This window comes from Schistocerca serialis, chromosome 5 (assembly GCF_023864345.2).
Source record: "Schistocerca serialis cubense isolate TAMUIC-IGC-003099 chromosome 5, iqSchSeri2.2, whole genome shotgun sequence".
In the NCBI taxonomy this organism is placed as follows: Eukaryota; Metazoa; Arthropoda; class Insecta; order Orthoptera; family Acrididae; genus Schistocerca; species Schistocerca serialis.
This window is the reverse complement of record NC_064642.1, coordinates 469,066,050-469,088,669: the sequence shown is the minus strand read 5'-3', so window position 1 is coordinate 469,088,669 and position 22,620 is coordinate 469,066,050. Positions and strand designations below refer to the sequence as shown.

General features: G+C 38.0%; 1 protein-coding gene across 3 annotated transcripts in view; it reads right to left on the bottom strand.

Moving 5' to 3' along the window:
* Positions 1-22,620, bottom strand: part of LOC126481435 (probable tubulin polyglutamylase ttll-15) — a 71,248-nt gene that overhangs the window by 10,154 nt on the left and 38,474 nt on the right. For all 3 annotated transcript variants that reach the window (XM_050105189.1, XM_050105190.1, XM_050105191.1), the window contains exons 6-7: positions 16,032-16,195; positions 13,373-13,548 (exon numbers count right to left, since the gene is read on the bottom strand). In XM_050105189.1, coding sequence (XP_049961146.1) covers positions 13,373-13,548; positions 16,032-16,195 — 340 coding nt within the window. The remainder of the gene's footprint in view (positions 1-13,372; positions 13,549-16,031; positions 16,196-22,620) is intronic.

Here is a 22,620-nt window from a genome sequence, read left to right as displayed (position 1 = left end):
AGCTATAGGATACAGAAGTATATCTTACTGCAATATTACCTGTAAAGTTGTAGACGCTATTGTCTACAGAAAAGTATATATCCTGGCTCTAGTCTTGACCAGGTCACAGAAGATATGAAAGCATTAACTAGAAATTTGAAAGAGGAGGACCAGGTACTGACATTTCAGGGGACAGGAGTACAGGGGGGGGGGGGGGGGGGGGGGGGGGGTGCTGAGCAACAAGAAGGCTACAAATAAGGCAATAGTCTACACTTCACCAAATCTTCCATACTTGCCCTACCTGATTACCTGACCAGGGAAGAACTCTTTGACTTATAGAACACTGAAAAGAACACGGTCTTACATTTAAGTTACAAATTTCTTTTTCTATTTGGAATATTTGGAGGGGAAGTTGTACAGTTTTAACATGTGGAATGGCACACATGACTATGGCTAATGTGAGAAATTTACTAATTGTCAAAGAGACTGTCACTCAAAGTGATATGACGGTAGCTGGAGAACTTAGTTGTGTCAAGGGCAGATGATATTCTCCCGAATGAACACATATAATAATACTGAATAAAACACAGGATCAACCTATATGTAGTCTTCTGGTGTGAAGCATCTAGAGTGCAAAAAATTATTTATTCTACAGAAGTCCACAATAAAAATAATGAGTAATGATGATAACTAAACATCTCACAGAAGCCTCATCAGGATCCTCCAGCAATTCACAGTCACAATACTAGAAGTAAGACTAATTTTCAAATACACTGTGCATCGCTCTTTTGTGCTCAGAATGGAGATTTACACTATGGGAATTTTCAATTTCCTCCCTGATGCCTACTCGCAACCAATTACAGGCTTCTCCACCAGAGAATAAAACTCCATTCTGTACCCAACATAGGGATATGTAGTCTACACAAAAATTAATTTTACTTCTAGTATTGTGATTGTACACTGCAGCGCTCACCCTAAATTCACTCTTTTTGTTGACAATAAATACTGTTAGGGAGTATATGTATGTTGACGATCCCTAGGTTCCTAAGAGGCTTCTGCAAGATATTCATTTATCAGCTTATTTCATGCTCCTGTTGAAGATTATCGATAGGAAGGTACTGAGTGGACATATGCAACATATACTACAATCCCGTCTGCAGACCAACACAATGAGAGAGATACCTATGTCCACATCCACAGGCTGGTGTCACCTCAGTTTACTATTCATTAGATGCCTAGAGGCTTTGTGGAGTCTCATCCAGTGCATACCCATTGTTTTCTATTTTTGGAACCTGTAAGTCATTTTTATTTGTTCAGAATTGGGTAATATGAGTTTTTGTAAGACTGGAGGTCAAGATTTTTGCTGCAAACCAGTTTTAAACCTGTTTCATTATTCTTCTGTCTGTATCTGGCATGGTTGTTTTCAGGCCATTTACCAATATACATGTGTGATCAGCAAACATCATAGTTTTTTGAATTTCTCAAATGTTCCTAGAGCAGGACAAGCACAAAATCTTCCAGAACACCATGTTTAATGTTTCCCAACTCAGTTTTCTATTCTTAAGATATGACGCCATCCATGGAAAGTGAATGCTTAATCACCATACTATTTTAATTTCCCCAGTACAACATTGTCCCACACAATCAGTTACCTAGGCAAGATTGTACAAAATGCCAACAAGGTAATTTCTTTCATTTAGTTTTAAAAGAACTAAGTTTTCAAGATCGTACACTATCTGCTCAGTAGGAAAGTCTTTATGGAAGCCAAACTGAACAGTTGCTATAAGGTTATTCTTAATTAGATGATAAGTTACATTCTCAAAAACTTTTGAGAACAAATTTTGGAGGAAGATTGGTCAATAATTAGAGTTCAATTGCTTGTATCCACATTTATAAGCAGGTATTACTGCTGCATATTCTGGGAAGGGAAGATGCACTACCAGCTATCAAGATAATATGGCAAAATTGAAGCAGGAGCAGCAGCGGTGGCAGTAGTAGTAGTTGTTGTTGTTGTTACTGTTTTTGTAGTAGCAGAAGTAACAGTAGTAGTTTGTTCATCGAGAGACACTGTACATTGTGTGGATATTGGTGGAAAATACACAGAATAATAATAATGATGATAATTATTATTATTATGATTATTATTATTATTATCGAAATATCCATACCCACTACAACAAATATACAAAAGAAAACAGGAGAAAAAATTGAAAAATACATCCAACTGGCTGAGGAAGTCAAAGACATGTGGCATCAGGATAAAGTTGACATCATACCAATTATACTATCAACTACAGGAGTCATACCACACAATATCCACCAGTACATCAATGCAATACAGCTACATCCAAACATATATATACAACTACAGAAATCCGTAATTATTGATACATGTTCAATTACCCGAAAGTTCCTAAATGCAATATAACACATACCGTACAGTTAAAAGGAAGTGACGCTTGATCAAGGTCCGCGTCACTCCATTTTTAACCGGACTTAACGTCTGAGATAGTGAAGGAAATAATAATAATAACAAAAGGGTGGCTCTGAGCACTATGGGACTTAACATCTGGGGTCATCAGTCCCCTAGAACTTAGAACTACTTAAACCTAACTAACCTAAGGACATCACACACATCCATGCCCGAGGCAGGATTCGAACCTGCGAATAAAAGGGTGTACAGCATCCTACATAATACAAGTATGCATCATACCCTTCACAATATCACATTCAAAATTGCACATACAACTTTAATTATACAAATGCATGAAAAAGATGTCTTACATGGAGTCTATAGCTAACATTTACATACAAATACCTAACAGTTCCAACACCTTTGTTCAAAATGGCAAGCACTTAATTAAAAATTGCTATTGACACATAATACATGAATATAATTAGTTACTACATGGTTATTTCAGGTATTCTTCTACACTATAACTGCAGTTAGTTATCAAAAATGTGAATACTGTTTCCTTAAACGAAAACAATATTTTTATTTCTTTAGTCTGTGCCATAAATTTGTTGTACAATCTAGTGCCTTGAATGTTTATTTGTTTTGTGCTAAATCCTTATTTACTCTTTTTATATGGATATCACTGTACATTCTTGTAAGAATGAAACTCTGAGCTCATTTTGAAATTGTCACTGTACCTTTTTGTATTAATTACACGTTTTATATGTAGATGTGTGGTAAGGATAGAATATTTACATGTTGAAATAACTTCTTGGAGGGTGTTAGCCTTGAACTGTTGGTAATAATTCTATTAGCTTGTTTCTGTACAGCGAAGATGTTTTGCATATTTGTCTTACTATGGCCCCAGAAGGTCAGGCCAGAGGTAATAGCAGAACACATGTAAGCAAAGTAGATAATTCTGCTACACTTTCTACTACACATGCTACTAATTACACATAACACAAAGCAAGTAGAAATTAACTTGCTAGTGAGATAGAGGCTGTGGGCTTTTTACAGTCTAAATTTTTATCTATACGGACAACTATAATTTTTGTGACAGCTACTCTCTGAATTACTTTATTTTGTATTCTGAGATCCAGGTTGGGATGTGACTTTGTTTTCCTGTAATGAATATAATACTGTAATATTTCTTGAAATTATTAAGGTCAACTTATTCATTTCAAATCAATTTCATAAATATTCTAATACTGGTCACAGATGTTGATAATATCTGGTTTATATCATTTACAACAACATTTGTATCATCAGCAAATACAGTTATGTGAGTGCCTCTGGTTGGACTCTTGTTATTATTAAAGAAATAAGAAACAGGAAGGGTCCTATAACACTTTCCCGTGGCACCTCAAATGACGCAGTCTGAATATTAGATCTGTAAACAATACTTTGTTTTTTAAAGTTTGCTGAAGTAATTTCTACTACCTGTTTCCTATTATGGAGATATCACTGAAACCATTTTTTTTGCCACTCCTCATGCACCAATAGCTTATAACTTGTCTACAGCTGAACAGTATTAAATGACATCAATAACACAGGCAAATGAAAAATTTTTTTAAAACTTTTTTTACTTTGATAGCTGATCTTTATATATTTTTATGAGCTGAATCCAAATCTAGCCTTAGCTTTTTGGATCACCCATAGTTTTTGAGCAATATGCTTTTTACTATATAGTATAAAAGTCCTATACTATACGGTAAACAGGGAAATTAATGAAATGTTTTGTTACAACATGGTTTGTATTTACAGTAAGCTACTTAACAAAATGATGTGTGTTAACAGAGGTTTCACTTGTCAGCTGGAATTGGTTTGCATTTTCTCTCTCTTTTTTCTTTGAAGCTTCTTGTGTAGCTTTTTCTATGATGAGTCACTTGCTGAACTCCTTCATGAAGTGACCAACAATAGTCCCCCATCATGTTGGTGTTCCAGCAGCCTTTACAGTGTTTTTCCATCACTATTTTTGGATGAATCAATAAACAGCCTCCAGTCTTCCTTTTTGTATCCAATACCAAATTCATTCATTGGGCTGGGGATGTCTGAACAGTACACTAAATCACCTTCTTGTTGAAAAAACTTGGAGAGTTGCTGCACTCTCTTTCTATACATGTATATGCTGGTTCCAACTGCCAATAAGTTTTTTTCTTTTAATGTAGAGCCAAGCAATTCCGCTTTTTCTTTCATTAAGCCCAGATCCCTAACCAAATTGTTAAGCTCGGCCTGTGTACACAATTTTGGCTATAGACTTTCTGTATTACAATGGAATTCATCATCATCTGGTTCAACTAAATCAGATTATACATCAGAAAATACATATGTTGGAATAGAATTTAAATCATCTGGTGGTTCAGGAACTGGCAAATCTACACCATGCCCTACTGGTCAGATGACAGACATAAGGTTATGGTAGCTTATTATTTTCTTGTTTTTCGAATTATGACCAGTAATATCAACACTGCAAAAGTAGCAATCATTGGAATGATTTCTTGGCTCCCTCCACATCATAGAAACAGAAAAAACTAAAGGCTCTTTTCACCCTTTTGGACCATTTTCTCAGTTTAGATCCAAAGTATGATAGATAAACCTTTTTCACAAAGTCTGTAATGTTTTTTTGGTGTTTTTCAATCAAAAATTCACCACAAATATAAAAAAAAATTGTCAGCAGAGTCTTTACAACCATGATTAGACATTGTACTGACCACATGTACAGGAAATGGAAAAGTGAGCTTAGGTTGACAGTAGACAAAACACTATCTGTTAACACAAAAATAGAATCGACCTTTTTTAGCCAGCAAATTTTTTCAGCAGTGCTCCCAACGTCATCTACATTCATTACACCTCCTTTTTAAATTATTTTAACTACATAAAAGCTGTTAAATTCTTTAAAAAATTACTTACTTTAATAAATTTAACTGTAAAATGTGAAGAAATGGTGGATGATACAGCTTTTTAAATATCATATTTGGATTTCCCATCCTAAAAAACATAAGAATAAGGTATTTTCAGCAAAAAAGTTTTTCCATCATTGGCCTGTGTAATTCGAAGTTTATTCCTATTGTATTGGTTTACAGACAGGAAACTGAATATTTCAAGGTAACTTGTAATTCTGTGTTTCATGACTGTCTCTATTACTTTTGAAAATACAGATAACACAGATATTGGTCTATAGTTTCCTACTTCCTGTACATTGCTCTTTTTAAAGAATGGTTTTATTTTTGAAAATTTTAATCTTTGTGGAAACACTCCTTTTGACAATGATGTATTTATGATACATGATAGTGGTTCTGATATAATACAAGGATATTTAGTTATGACTGAACCAGGTACCTCACCAGTCCCTGACGACATTTTATTCTTCATTGTTTCTGGTATTTTAAGAAGTTTTAATTTGTTTGTGAAACATGCCACTATTGATTTTACACGTTTTTCTCTTGGAGCTGGGGTTCTGCTATTCCTAAAGCAATTTTTACTCAGGTTGACTGGATTATTTACAAAGTAGTCATTTATATAATTTGCAAGAGTAAGGTTTCTGAGTAACACTCTGTGTTCAACTTTTAAAAAGAATGTCATCTTGATTTTTTAACATTTTTGTTTATTTCTTTTTTCTGCTACATTCCTTTTTGCTCTCAATTTGATTGCTGTCCCTGTAATTACTTTGTCATTGTGCATTGTCTTAGTGTGGTGTTAGACTATTCACAATCCATCTCAGTAAATGTAACTGATCTGTCTCTGATGGACCATTTCTTGTTCCCGTGGTTTCAGCTAATGTTAAGAATAAGCCACTGCATTTAAGTATTTTAAACATAGCTGCGCAACAGCAACGGTTCCACGTAATAGGATTAAAAACAGCCGACCAGTTGCAAAGGATAAAGTAATCTTTACCTAGGTTTCGATAGATTTAAATCTATCTTCTTCAGAAGGCGGCCTGAGGACAATGAACATCGTAATTTATATTAAAAGGTATGAAACATAAGTCAAGAATAGAGTTTAATATATATTGGGAGAATCTTGTATTACAAAATATGAGAAGGATTCCTGGTACTTACAGTATTACATTACCATGGAGTGATATGTCATTGTCGTTTTTACAAACATCTGCATAGCTCCATTAGTCCAAATAAAATATAGCCCTGAGAATAGGGTTTGTCAGACAAATAAAAATAAGTACATGGAAGTTGGAGAGCGCATAAGCGACTGGGTAAAATCGGCCAGCGTAGTAGCACTGCAGCCAGGGCAGGTGGCGCTCAGGTCGCGAACTATGTGCCGATTGGCGTACTGAAGCAACATGTAAAATATCCATATTAATTGCGACCTTAGATAGAGTGACAATAAATAAAAGGAAAGCATTTAACACTCCCGTTATGACATTGTGGGAGCCTTAGGAACAATAACGTAGATACATACATCAAAAAGGCAGGTGGCGCTTACGCCATAAGTTACATGCAGTGGCATATACAGCCAGAATATAAAAGTTATATTATCATATTAGTGAAGCACGTAGATCGTATATAAATCAAAACTTTAAGAATAATCAGTAATGGCTCTTAAGACATAAATTACGAAACCTGGTCAACAATCCAGTTAATATACATTCTCAGGGAGCCAAGGTTTTAGAATAAGAGAAAATTATATGAGGGCCGATGTAGCGGCAGCCATACATCGTGAGAATACCACATTACATAAAAGGTAGTGAGCTTAAAGATTTGAAAGTGCATTATAGCTTCCTGAGGAAATGGACTACTGAGGTTACCAACATTAATGTTATATATTAAACAGTATGGGTTTAAAGCCTTCGAAGAATTGTCTACAAGCAAGGTTCAACTGATCGTTCAGTATATTACCGTCTTTGGCCTCTAGATGTTTAAAAATAAATAACTCTTCCCACAGATCTAGTCTCCGTCCTTTGACTTGTCTGTGTAGGATAATCGTGTCTTCTAACTGTTTGGGCGTATGGCCTGCTATCAAGAGGTGTTCAGCAAAAGTAGAGTTGTGGATATTCGCTCCTTTTTTACCTAATAGATGTTCTTTATATCATGTTTTCACAGTTCTGCCTGTTTGACCAATATAGTATGAGGGGCAGTTATTACAGGTTAGTTTGTAAATACCTGAATTAGAAAACCAATCACTGGCAATCTCTACTGACTGTATAAGATTTCTTTTTAAACTGTTATCTGTAGAGAAGGAGACGTTACAGTTATATTTTTTATTTAGAAGACGTTTAATCCTATATGATATGTTACCCAAGAATGGGATGGAAATAAATTTTTTAGTTTCTGTGGTATCTGTGGGGAGGTTATTGCTCAAAGTCGAACATTTTTGGGAAATTTTCTTATTGAGCACGTAATCGATCATATTCTGGTTGTACCCATTATTAACAGCGATTGCTTTGATGACATTCAATTCCTTCAGTTGATCCGCAGGCGATAAAGGAGTGGTTATCATTCGGTGAATGGCGGAATGAAAAAACGCCAGTTTATGAGATTTTGGATGAGTTGCGTCAGCAGGAATGACATTATCTGAATATGTTTCTTTGCGGAAGATATTGAAATGGAAGGTATTATCTTGTATGGAAATTGTTAAATCGAGAAAATTAAGTTCACATTTATCATTTTGAAGTTCTTTTGTGAAGGAAATTTTTTCATGTAAACCGTGAAAGTATTGAAGAGCTGCTCTAACTCATGATCAGTGCCATCAAAAGCAATGAAAATGTCGTCAACATAACGTGCATAATAGCAGATATTGTAGCGTAATTCTGAACTTGAATTGAAGAATGTTGTTTCCAGGGCGTTGATGAAAACCTCTGCTAGAATACCGGCGAGGGGGCTACCCATCGCTAGACCATCTGGCTGTACATACATTTTCCCGTTAAATGTGAAATAATTGTATTTTAAAATGACCTTAAGCAAACCAATGAGTTCCGCAATCTGAGTTTCACTTAGCTTTTTATGCTTAAGAAGATTCTCTTTTACAAGGTCTATGGTGTCCTTCGACATCGTCAGCCTTTATACAAATGTCCCGGTTGATGAAACCATAGACCTTGTAAAAGAGAATCTTCTTAAGCATAAAAAACTAAGTGAAACTCAGATTGCGGAACTCATTGGTTTGCTTAAGGTCATTTTAAAATACAATTATTTCACATTTAACGGGAAAATGTATGTACAGCCAGATGGTCTAGCGATGTGTAGCCCCCTCGCCGGTATTCTAGCAGAGGTTTTCATCAACATCCTGGAAACAACTTTCTTCAATTCAAGTTCAGAATTACGCTACAATATCTGCTATTATGCACGTTATGTTGACGACATTTTCATTGCTTTTGATGGCACTGATCATGAGTTAGAGCAGCTCTTCAATACTTTCAACGGTTTACATGAAAAAATTTCCTTCACAAAAGAACTTCAAAATGATAAACGTGAACTTAATTTTCTCGATTTAACAATTTCCATACAAGATAATACCTTCCATTTCAATATCTTCCGCAAAGAAACATATTCAGATAATGTCATTCCTGCTGACTCAACTCATCCAAAATCTCATAAACTGGCGTTTTTTCATTCCGCCATTCACCGAGTGGTAACCACTCCTTTATCGCCTGCGGATCAACTGAAGGAATTGAATGTCATCAAAGCAATCGCTGTTAATAATGGGTACAACCAGAATATGATCGATTACCTGCTCAATAAGAAAATTTCCCAAAAATGTTCGACTTTGAGCAATAACCTCCCCACAGATACCACAGAAACTAAAAAATTTATTTCCATCCCTTTCTTGGGTAACATATCATATAGGATTAAACGTCTTCTAAATAAAAAATATAACTGTAACGTCTCCTCCTCTACAGATAACAGTTTAAAAAGAAATCTTATACAGTCAGTAGAGATTGCCAGTGATTGGTTTTCTAATTCAGGTATTTACAAACTAACCTGTAATAACTGCCCCTCATACTATATTGGTCAAACAGGCAGAGCTGTGAAAACATGATATAAAGAACATCTATTAGGTAAAAAACGAGCGAATATCCACAACTCTACTTTTGCTGAACACCTCTTGATAGCAGGCCATACGCCCAAACAGTTAGAAGACACGATTGTCCTACACAGACAAGTCAAAGGACGGAGACTAGATCTGTGGGAAGAGTTATTTATTTTTAAACATCTAGAGCTCAAAGACGGTAATATACTGAACGATCAGTTGAACCTTGCCTGTAGACAATTCTTCGAAGGCTTTAAACCCATACTGTTTAATATATAACATTAATGTTGGTAACCTCAGTAGTCTATTTCCTCAGGAAGCTATAATGCACTTTCAAATCTTTAAGCTCACTACCTTTTATGTAATGTGGTATTCTCACGATGTATGGCTGCCACTACATCAGCCCTCATGTAATTTTCTCTTATTCTAAAACCTTGGCTCCCTGAGAATGTATATTAACTGGACTGTTGACCAGGTTTCGTAATTTATGTCTTAAGAGCCACTACTGATTATTCTTAAATGTAACTTATGGCGTAAGCGCCACCTGCCTTTTTGATGTATGTATCTACGTTATTGTTCCTAAGGCTCCCACAATGTCATAACGGGATGTTAAATGCTTTCCTTTTATTTATTGTCACTCTATCTAAGGACGCAATTAATATGGATATTTTACATGTTGCTTCAGTACGCCAATCGGCACATAGTTCGCGACCTGAGCGCCACCTGCCCTGGCTGCAGTGCTACTACGCTGGCCGATTTTACTCAGTCACTTATGCGCTCTCCAACTTCCATGTACTTATTTTTATTTGTCTGACAAACCCTATTCTCAGGGCTATATTTTATTTGGACTAATGGAGCTATGCAGATGTTTGTGAAAACGACAATGACATATCACTCCATGGTAATGTAATACTGTAAGTACCAGGAATCCTTCTCATATTTTGTAATACAAGATTCTCCTAATATATATTAAACTCTATTCTTGACTTATGTTTCATACCTTTTAATATAAATTACGATGTTCATTGTCCTCAGGCCGCCTTCTGAAGAAGATAGATTTAAATCTATCGAAACCTAGGTAAAGATTACTTTATCCTTTGCAACTGGTCGGCTGTTTTTAATCCTACCACTGCATTTAGTTGCCAATGATTTGAATTCAATATCATGTCTCACTGTTACTGTCATCTGGTAGCTAAATATCATTAGCCATAGCAAATTCATTCATTTCACATTTAATAATGCTCCAAATTGTCCTTGGTTTTGTTCTCAACTTTTTGATGACACAATAAACAATTATGCAACACTTTTGGTAGCTTATTGTTAAGTCTTAATTAGAGCTAGTCCTTTACAATATATAAAGTTCTCTGCCTTCCATGCAAAAGACACCTTGACCTCAGATGTCAGCTACTTTTTCTCTGGATTTCTACACTAATTGTTTCTGACTTCTTGTAAACAAAAACTGGATTCACAGTGCCTTATGAATCTTTTAGGAAAGAACTAAATTTCTCACCTACTGCGTATTCCTGGCAATATTCTTCCCATTTTTCAACCTGCAGATTATATCTGAATAGTGTAGCTCCTGAGCATTTACAATTCTGTGGAAGTTTACATTTCCCTTTTTAGTTCCATCTAATTGATACCATTTAACCATCACTATCAGATAAACCATTTATTATAGGGTTTGCATCTATTTCATGAAAGATTGTTGCATTTTGAAACAAATTTTGGAGCACTGGTGCACAATGTCCTTCTATCCTTCTTGGGAATGTTACTATGTGGACCAAACCAAGTATGGACATTTTTTAACACTATACGTCCTTCATAAGAAATAACTGAGATTAAATCACTATTGAAATCTCCATGTACACTCACTTCCCAGTTACTTCTACCAAGTCTTACTAGCAGCCTCTGTAACTGCTAAATGAAATTTTGTATATATCCTGTTGGAGTCTGTAGACAGACAGAACTGCTATCTTGTATGTACCTGCAATTCTATTACTGAAACACAGCACTCACTGTCTGTAACTTTATTCTGCTTCCTCTCTATTTCCTTATATTATGCCTACGCTGATATGCTGATTCATCTGTATGTTGCACATTGCAATGTGATGCAGTTTAGTACCAAAATTATTTTAACAAAACTGCCAAGGGCAGCATACATTTGTGCTAACACAAAATGCAATAATTTGAAACAGATTTTGTTGTTGTTGTGGTCTTCAGTCCAGAGACTGGTTCGATGCAGCTCTCCATGTTACTCTATCTCTGAGTAACTACTGCAACTTACATCCTTCTGAATCTGCTTAGTGTATTCACCTCTTGGTCTGCCTCTACTATTATTACCCTACACAATACCCTCAAATATTAAATTGGTGATCCCTTGATGCCTCAGGATGTGTCTTACCAACAAGTACCATCGTTTAGTCATGTTGTGCCACAATCCTCTTCTCCCCACTTCTGTTCAGTACCTTCTGATTACTTACATGATCTACCCATCTAATCTTCAGCATTCTTCTGTAGCACCACATTTCAAAAGCTTCTATTCTCTTCTTGTCTACTCTATCTCTCGTCCATGTTTCACTTCCATACATAGATTCACTACGTACAAGTACTTTCAGAAAAGACTTCCTGGCACTTAAATCTATACTCGATGTTAACAAATTTCTCTTCCTCAGAAACGCTTTCCTTGCCATTGCCAATCTATATTTTATATCCTCTCTACTTCAACTATCATCAGTTATTTTGCTCCCCAGATAGCAAAATCCATCTACTACTTTAAGTGTCTCATTTCCTAATCTAATCCCCTCAGTATCACCTGACTTCATTTGACTACTTTCTTCCATTATCCTCATTTTGCTTTTGTTGATCTTCATCTTATAATCTCCTTTCAAGACACTGTCCATTTTGTTCAACTGATCTTCCAGGTCCTTTGCTGTCTCTGACAGAATTACAATGTCATCAGCAAACCTCATAGTTTTTATTTCTTCTCCATGGATTTTAATTCTTGCTCCAAATTTTTCTTTTGTTTCATTTACTGCTTGCTCAATATACAGATTGAACAACATTGGGGATAAGCTACAACCCTGTCTCACTCCCTTCTCAACCACTGCTTCCCTTTCATACCCCTCTACTCTTATAACTGCCATGTAGTTTCTGTATAAATTGTAAATAGCCTTTTGCTCCCTGTATTTTACCCCTGCCACCTTCAGAATACCACCTTCAGAATTTTAAAGAGAGTATTCCAGTCAACATTGTCACAAGCTTTCTCCAAGTCTACAAATGCTAGAAACATAGGTTTGCCTTTCCTTAATCTATCTTCTAAGATAAGTCAGTTGTAGGGTCTGTATTGCCTCGTGTGTTCCAACATTTCTAAGGAATCCAAACTGATCTTCCCCGAGTTTAGCTTCTACCAGTTTTTCCATTTGTCTGTAAAAAATTCATGTTAGTATTTTGCAGCCATGACTTATTAAACTGATAGTTCAGTAATTATCACACCTGTTGACATCTGCTTTCTTTGGGATTGGAATTATTCCATTCTTTTGAAGTCTGAGAGTATTTGGCCTGTCTCATACATCTTGCTCGCCGGATGGTAGAGTTTTGTCATGGCTGGCTCTCCCGAAGCTATCAGTAGCTCTAATGGAATGTTGTCTATTCCCGGGGCCTTTTTTTGACTTAGGTCTTTCAGTGCTATTTTTGAAATTCAATAAGATGTCTAGCTGCATGTAGCCATCAAAGCTATAAATAAACCAAATAACAGAAGATCATGGAATTAACTAAATTCACAGTAATTGCATTTGAAACTGGACCTCATACAAGAGTCTTTTAATTTCTTGCCTTTCAAACAAAACAGATATACAAAAAACACATCATGCACTCATAAACACTACATTACTATTAATTTATACTCATGTGTGGGTCTTTAATTTATATTTTTCTAGTGAAATGTTATAACTTCTTTACCTCCATTAGATAAACATTTAAATCCTCATCCAGCACAAGATCAATCCGCACCATTTCAAAAAAATTTGACGTAGATTTGAATTTTGACGAAATCTGTATTATTAATGCTTCTTTCGCCAGATATATATTTCTAATTGCTTCATCAACTTGATTCCAAATTTTGTCTGTGTCTTTCCCTGAAAACAGTACACAGTAATGTAAATCAGATTATTTTCTCTTTGTTCCTTATTTGAAGTTAGATGGCTACATGTCAGAGATATTTATTCATTCAAGAAGTCTAGTTGCTAAATATTTCTCCTTTCTGAGAAATTCGTTTCCCACTTACCTTTAAATTTTTCTTATGAATGTATAGCAGTAATGAGATCATGTTAGTTGTTGTCATATAATTAAGACAGAGAAGGCTATTAATTGAAATATTTCCAGCTGATTAGTAAAGACAGCACCAGAAGAATTAACAAATAGGTGAATTATAAAATACTGTAATGTCTCAGATTTTTCAAGTAGTTTCAGTTTTCTCGAAACTGTTGTGTGAATTTTACATTTTCACATGATTCAAAAATATTTTATTTGAATTCAATGTAAACCAAGTGCACACCAAGTACACCTAATGCAATGGGGAAAAGGAAAGTGATATAACAGATCTTACACCATTGGCTTTATCTAGAAGACAAAAAATATCCGCCAATCAAAATTATAATACACTCTAAGGCAGATGGATAAATCATGTGGTGCACAAGTAAACACAAACATCAGCAGGCTGCTCTAATTTTTTAAAATTTTGCTCTTCTTCCAGTTCTACTTTTTTTCAGGAGGACGGGGGGGGGGGGGGGGGGGGGGGAGTTACCTAAAGAAGAAGGAAAACTCCATAGTTAGCGTCATTAACTAGCCTTTCAGTGTGTATATGCACCATGAACTATTCACCTGCAGAATTCCTGTAGTTGCATATTTTGATTTTTTTATGTAGTCTCTATCCTGCAATTCCATTGCCAAATACACAGTGATCCAAAATAATGGGAAATTCTGGAATGCATTGTGGCAATGCTGTGAGGTAGGTGGAGCTGAATGACATATAAAATGCTGCTCGCACTGTCTTGCTGTTTAGTAAACTAAACATGGAGCAATGGAATGATGTCTAGCATGCCTTTGTGGTACAAGCTTATTGCAAGAACATAATTGTGGAGGCTGTATATCAAGAATTTTGGCATCATTTCAACATTGGGTAGCATGGTCATGTTCTCTCGCTCAGGGCATGCAATCACCACCTGGGTCTGCAATTTTGAAGCAATGAGTTCTGCATTGAAGAAGCTAACTGCAGGGAGACCCCCCAAAGCACTCATATGGGAGACAATGTCAAGGCTGTGTGAATTGCTTTGATAAGAGCTCCACAGTGCTCTGTTTCGATGTCATGCAGAGTCTCTACAATTGCACCACTCAATTGTTCAATGAATACTGAATGTGGATTGAGAGTGCCACCGGTACAAGCTGCACATCATTCAGCAACTTCAACCTAACAATCCGCTAATGCACAGACAATACACTGAACACATGTTAGCAAAAGTGCACGACAATGACAATTTTGTTAACAACCTATGGATGTCGGTAGAAGCACTGTTTCACCTCAGTGGCTTTGTGAACAGACAGAATTTTTATTTTGATCTCATCAAAATTCACATCAGCTACACAAGCATCCACTGCACAGCAGCAAGGTTACTGTATTGTACACCATATCATCAAGTGCTGTTTCAGGCCCCTACTTTTTTGAAGATGATGATGGGTGCACAGTCCACTGTAACATTTGTTCAGCATATTTCCATGATGAAAAGTTCTGTTGTGAATGAATTGCCCCATTTTCCTGCCAACAGTTGGTTCCAACATGACTGAGTAATGACACATACAGCATGGATATCAATGCAATGATTGATTGGTAACTGTATCATTTCAAGGCACGGTTACATTGTGTGGCCTTCAAGATCGCTTGACCTGACAGTGTGTGACCTTATCTTCTGGGGTCACCTTAAGAAGACGGTTACCATACTCAACCAGCTACCACCAAACAACTTAAGGCAAGAATATGAGAGGAAATCAGAATTCCTATTGAAATGTTAGGTTGAACCATACATGACATTCCTATCAGGCTGCAGGAAGGTCTACCCCAAGGAGGACCACATCTATCAAATGCATTATTCAAGAAATAAAAATCACTGTGAAATACGATAATGGCATACTCTGTACTACACACTGACATAAACAAATATGTAAGTAACTGTGTTCGTCTATTAATCTCCATTCTAAAATTTCCCATTCTTTTGAGCCGCACTGCCCTGCACTACTACTACAATACTGTAAACATAGTACAATCAAAACCTTTTTGTATAAGTGACAAAATGATATTTTAACAATTATTAATTTAATCCTTTTTTATTTCCATAAATAATTAAAACAAACTTTCAAAAAATTATCAGTGTAATGTTAAAATGAGATCTTATTACAGTAAAATTAGCAGTGCAGATTAACTTAACGGTATTGAGTAAGACACAAAAAGAAATAAAGAGCATGCAAATAAGTGTAAGTGAATAGAAGCTGTGAAGATGACCTCCTCCTTTACCCCCATGTTATCTTATACAACGTCCTATTTCGTTTAGTAATTCTTTCATCTTACCAATGCTCTTCATATATGCATCAAAAGACTCTTTCATGGAAAAACCCAAGTCATTATAATAACTCTTGAGTGACGGTACCTCCCATATGGGAAGGTAATCATCTCCCACAACATATTTATCAAGTACAGTTGGATCAAAGGGATGATACTTGACAGGACAAAACCTGAAGCAAAATTTTTGGACACTTCAGAAAAAAACAATCCTTATAAGATAAATGGACTCAATTAGGACAAAGATGAAATAAATTACAATTACTGCATACTGCATTTCAAATATGAAAATATCGATAACTGATGCAGGTTAAAATGCACATTTTTTTAAAAAATACAGTTGAATACCCAGCTTCTAGAACTTCCATATAGTTTCTCTACATGGATATCAGGAAATATGTAAAACAAGAAACTAAAATGAGAAGTTATGCTAAGCCCATGAGTGGGAATACAAGTGAGAGAAAAGGGGGGAGGGAGAGGGGCAGAGTGGGAGGGAGGGAGGGAGGGAGGGAGGGAGGAAGGGAGGGAAGGAGAGTGAGGGGCAGGGGAGAGGGGAAAGGAGAGGGAAGGGGAGAGGGACAAAGCGAGGGAGGGAGGGGGAGAGGGAGAGAGGGGGGAGGGGGAGAGAACCAAGATTCAGAGCACAGAGTATCAATAATAAGTTGCTGGAAATCAATGGACCAATAGAGAAGCTAAATCTTTTTTTTAAAAAAAAAAAAAAAAAAAAAAAACCCTAAAGGATGCACTGGGAAAAAACTACACAAAGTCAGAAAAAAGCATCATGGAGAAATACACAAGAAAATATGCAAGCAATACATTGAAAATATAAAACGGGAGACAATAAACAACAGACATTTGGATAATATGCAGAATGTAAATAGACAATGGAGAAAGACAGGTTGTGGAAGACAATGAGAAAGCATATACAGTGTAAACTATGAATATTGCGACCAGATGGCTCTGAGCACTATGCGACTTAACTTCTCAGGTCATCAGTCGCCTAGAACTTAGAACTAATTAAACCTAACTAACCTAAGAACATTACACACATCCATGCCCGAGGCAGGATTCGAACCTGCGACCGTAGCGGTTGCTTGGTTCCAGACTGTAGCGCCTAGAACCGCATGGCCGCTCCGGCCGGCATATTACAGCCAGATGAATGATTATGGTGGTTCCATAGCAAGTTCAACAAAAAGTTATGGGCGGATGCTGATAAAAGTAAAAAGTTTATGAGAATTAGCTCTCACTGACAACTTGGTAGTAAAACGAAACTACAGGGTTCCTGTGACCTTTTCAAGTCTCAGTTGTCTATGATGTATATAAGCAGACTGAAGAGACGAATGAAAATTTGTACTAAAGCCAAAATTTTGACCTGGGTTTTTGGAATTACACAGTTTCATTTGATTAAAATAACTAGGTCTGGATTTCAGGCATTATCTCACATTTCATTCAATGCTGAGGTGCTATTCCAATACAGTTGGAGAACCTCTGCAATGCTGTTCAAGTTTATGGGGAATATGAAGTGGGCTGAGGCATGAATTGGAATTTGGATTGAAGAGGGAGGCACACTAAGATAGTTCGTGCAGTTGTGCAAAGCCACTGTTCCAGGGCAGGATAATGGTTTGCACATCTGCCTCATGAGCAGAAGACCCAGATTTGAATCCCAGCCTTGGTACAAATTTTGATTTGTTGCTTCAGGCTGCATGTATACAACTTGGTGGAGTTATATCAATATAAAGTGCCGGACCAAAAATTAGAAGTAACTTAATAAATCACAAGTGCTCCTTCAAAAGTCCTCCTGTAAAGTGAATGGTTATCTTTACTCATTCCATCCACAGTTTTCCATTAAAAGTATCTGACTGAACACTGTAATGTTACTGAAATCAAGTACAGGCATTCAAAACTGCAACACATCAGGGAAATAATTTCAGCACTTCCATTAGGAAAACCTCTGATCTCCATTAATGACAACAGATATTTCTGCTTTCAGCTTACTGATTTATATTATGAAAGGTCCATTTTTTCTTCAGGTTAACCAATGCTACAAGACTTAAATGTTCTAGTAAGAAAATCATGGTAAAAATAAGATCTCCAAGTGGAAACAAATTCAAATAAAAGTTTCTACTAACCAGACAGCAACACACTTGGAAAAGAACAAATGCATATGCAGATACTAGGTGTCTAACCAAACACTTCTTCCTCTGGCCAGAATTTAGAAAATAGTTGAATGAAGCAAAACTAGGTATTACCAGAAAGAAACAATATTATGAGAAAGGAGATGCTGAGTTGCAGATAGACACAATAAAAAGACACTCACAATTAAAGCTTTCGACCATTAAGGCCTTTGTCAACAATAGACACACACAGACAAACACGCAGACACAACTCACACACACGACTGCAGTCCCAGGCCAACTGAAACCACCCTGCGAGCAGCAACATCAGTGTATGATGGGAATGGCGACTGGGTGGGGGTAGAGGAGGCTGGGGGGAGGGGGAGGGATAGTATGGTGGGGGTGGTGGACAGTAAAGTGGGGTTGGTGAGCGGGAGAAGGGGGAGAAAGTACCAGAAAAGGAGAGAAATAAAAAGACTGGATGTGGTGGTGGAATGATGGCTGTGTAGTGCTGGAATGGGAACAGGGAAGGGGCTGGATGGGTGAGGACAGTGACTAATGAAGGTTGAGGCCAGGAGGGTTACAGGAATGTAGGATGTATTCCAAGGAAAGTTCCCACCTGCACAGTTCAGAAAAGCTTGTGTTGGTGGAAGGATGCATATGGCACAGGCACAGGCTGTGCAGCACTCACTGGAATGAAGGATGTCATGTTTGGCAGCATGTTCAGCAACAGGATGGTCTGCTTGTTTCTTGGTCGCAGTTTGTTGGTGGCCATTCAGGTGGACTGACAGCTTGTTGGTTGTCATGCCTACATAATGCAGCACAGTGGTTGCAGCTTAGCTTGTAGACCACGTGAATGGTTTTGCAGGTAGCCCTGCCTTTAAAAGGGATAAGCGATGTTGTGACCAGAGTGCAGTAGGTGGTGATGGAAGGATGTATTCTCCTTTGAAAGTATTACTTTAAAAAAAATCCAGGGTATGGCTATGGGCACCCGCATGGCACCATTCTATGCCAACCTATTCATTGGCCATCTACAGGAATTCTCCTAAAAACCCAGAATCCTAAACCCCTCACATAGTTCAGATTCACTGATGAAATCTCTGCTATCTGAATCGAAGGTGAGGGCATCCTATCTGCATTCTTCCAGAACCTCAACAACTTCTCCCCCATTTGCTTCACTTGATCCAACTCAACGCAACAAACCACCTTAAAGATGGCTACATCAGTACCTCCGTCCATAACTTTTGTATTCGCAGACCCAACCGAATAGCATGCGCGCCCTGCCGTTGCCTCGCTTGTCACAGTTTCCCATGGTGTTGCCGCCGACTAAAGCCGACTGAAGACATTGCGCCATTGCTAAACTGGGGCCTACAGTGCCTTCTGGCTACTTGATATAACAGGAGCACTGGCCCCGAGTCAGGGAGTCTGCAGACAGCTCGTTGCAGTCATCAGTGCCATCGTTTGTTGTCTGGTTAGCTAGCTCGCTGTGTGATTCAGTATTGTATAACGACGTAGGCCACGAATCAGGAATATTCTTGGACACTAATTGGAACTGTATCTACGGTACACTGTTCGCTGTCAATAAAGCTAAGTAACTGTTTTATACTAGCTGGTGCTTATTTGTCACTAATCGTTTTCCTGCCACCAGATTTTAGTCACAACCTGGTCACATCCTACTCCGTATCCAAATTATGGTTGCCACATCCAGGCAGCCCATAAAAGTGGCGACGTGGATTTTGGTTTTGCTGAGCAGCGGGCGGACTCTGCCTCCTGCCACCATTGTGAATCCTGCTTGCCTCAACGTTTGCTATTGCTTGTGCACCATTTGCTAATTGCTTCTTGCTTGCGCCTAACCAAAACTAACCGAATTTCTTGTGGACATTTTTGGATTTCAGTGTGGAGCACTTCGCATCTTTGCTTCGTTTATTGGTATCTTGCTCTCAACAGTTGCATTGTACTAACATGGCTACTCCCACGCCTCCACACCAGGCTCCTCCCAATCCTGCGCAAGCGTCTACTACCTCCACAGTCACTCTTGAACAGATTTTGCTTTTGCAGACACAGCAGATGACTCAACTTTTGTCCGGCATGCAGCAACTAATAACAGTGCAGCAGCAATCAATGACGCCTGCTGCAGTTGGCCCCACGGACTTACCAACCTGCACGTCACCGTTCAGGGCCTTCAATCAGGATGAAGAAACATGGAATGAATATCTAGCTCTATTCGAGGCACACATGGCGGCTCACCAGCACCCAGGTCAGCTAAGACTTGTTTTTCTATTGGCCTCCGCGGGTGTTGAAGTATACCGACTCTTAGAAAAGTTGTTTCCGGCCTCCCACCCAGAACTTTTGCAATACGAACAGTGCATTCAGGCTTTGTCACAATACTTTGACTCTCAAACCCTAGTTGCTGCGGCTAGGTTCAAGTTCTTTCGCTATCATAGACAGCCGGGTCAAACCTACAAACAGTGGATTACCGACCTCAAAGGATTAACTTGTGATTGTCGATTTACGTGCGACTGTGGTAAACTTTTTGCAGACACTATGATTTGTGACGCCATCACTCAGAATGTGCAGAACGTTCATGTTAGGAAGTAGATATTGCGGATCCCCGATCCCCTCCCTCGACCAAGTTGTCACTATCTTGGAAAGTAGAGATGCATGTGAAAACACTCAAAACAGTTTTGACTTGCCATCCGTTTGAGGTGTGTCGAATGACCCTAGTGTACGACAGACCAACCGTCATAGGGAAAAGTTGCCACGCACACTGCGGATACACAAACAGCATGGTGGCAGTAGCTTGCAGTCCCGCCAACAGGCTTTGCATCAAAACAAACAATTTGCTTCCTCGCAGGTGCCTTTGAAATCATGCCGGCAGTGTAATGTGCATCACAAACGCGAACATTGTCCATCGCGTAACTATTCTTGCTACATGTGTGGGAAGACTGGACATGTACAATCCGTGTGCCAACAGCGTAAACTGAATACATTTGCTCCTCGTGCTTCTGGACACGCACATTCAGTCCATGTTATTGGCTCTACCGTCGACAGTGTTGGAAACAGTGTTTTAGCCAGTGGCTTGTTCCGTAGTGTCAATGTAGTTAATAGTGGTAGTGCGTTGCCGTCCTCTGTACACCAACGGGCTCACAAATTGAACATTGACTTGCTCCTGGCTTCGCATCGTGTGAAATTTCAATCGGACACGGGCTCTGACGTTACACTGATTAATAGCCATGTGTATGAACTGCTAGGAAAGCCTAAACTTGCAAAGCCCTCTTCTCCACTTACAGCGTATACCGTATTTACTCGAATCTAAGCCGCACTCGAATCTAAGCCGCACCTGAAAAATGTGACTCAAAATAAAGAAAAAAAAAATTCCCGAATCTAAGCCGCACCCAAAATTTGAGACTCGAAATTCAAAGGGAGAGAAAAGTTTTAGGCCGCACCTCCAAATCGAATCAAAGTTGGTCCATTGTAATATGAGACACAATTTAGGTTGAATGAATGACGATACGGCTGTAGTAGTTTGGTTCGAGTCGTAAGCTTAGCAGTTAAGCTTTACCAGGTAGCCATTGCTATGCGTCAGGCGCTCCGTCCGTATTTATACGGGTACCCTTCCTTTTTCACGTGCTTCGTCTGGTTTGAATCTATTGCTTATTTTGCTTCGATCTGATAAGTGCCGTTTTCTTTGTTATAGATGTTTACGTCACTCTAAGCTGAAAATGCATTACTGTACTGTGTCATGCATTGTTTGTCGCATTCTGATAGTGCGTGTTTATGGTCTGTCGCCGCTCGCGACATGGCTTGCTTTTGTGCGCGTTACTGCCGCTAACAATAAAAAAATAGAGAGGAATCGTCTCATTAGCGAAACAATGGCATGAGACTGCTATTTGTTGTTACTTACACTGCTGCTTTCTTTGATAATGATCAACAAGAACCAAATAATAGACTGCGTATGATAGAACATGTTCTGAACGAGAGTTAGGCGAAAAATTTTCTCCGTTTGAAAATCTTTGCGGCCGCTTCTTTAGTACATCAAATTCTGCACATAAATTAGAGTCATCTTAGATTTGAAAATCTAGTCAGCTGCCGTGCTTCAGTTCTGACTGTATCACTTAATACGAATATAAACATGACACGATACGTATATTCTTCCGCGTTTGCTGTTGTCTCACTCTAGTTTCGTAGTTTATTAGGCAGGCAGGATTTAAATGAGATAGCAGCAGACACGAAAGAAAATATGGCAAAATGTTTATATTCGTCTTATTCTTATGGTGAAGAGAATACTGCATGTGATTCACAATTCATACAAGTTCCTATTAGCAACCATCTCTTGTCACAGGTAGGAAAAGTTTCAGAACGTAGAGTTGGCCATATTGACAAACATCCCAAACAGTCTTGCCAGTCGGATTTTCGTAGTACATTGAAATTCTGCTACATTCGAAGATGAACAATACGGAGTTGTATTTACTTCGTTGGATAAT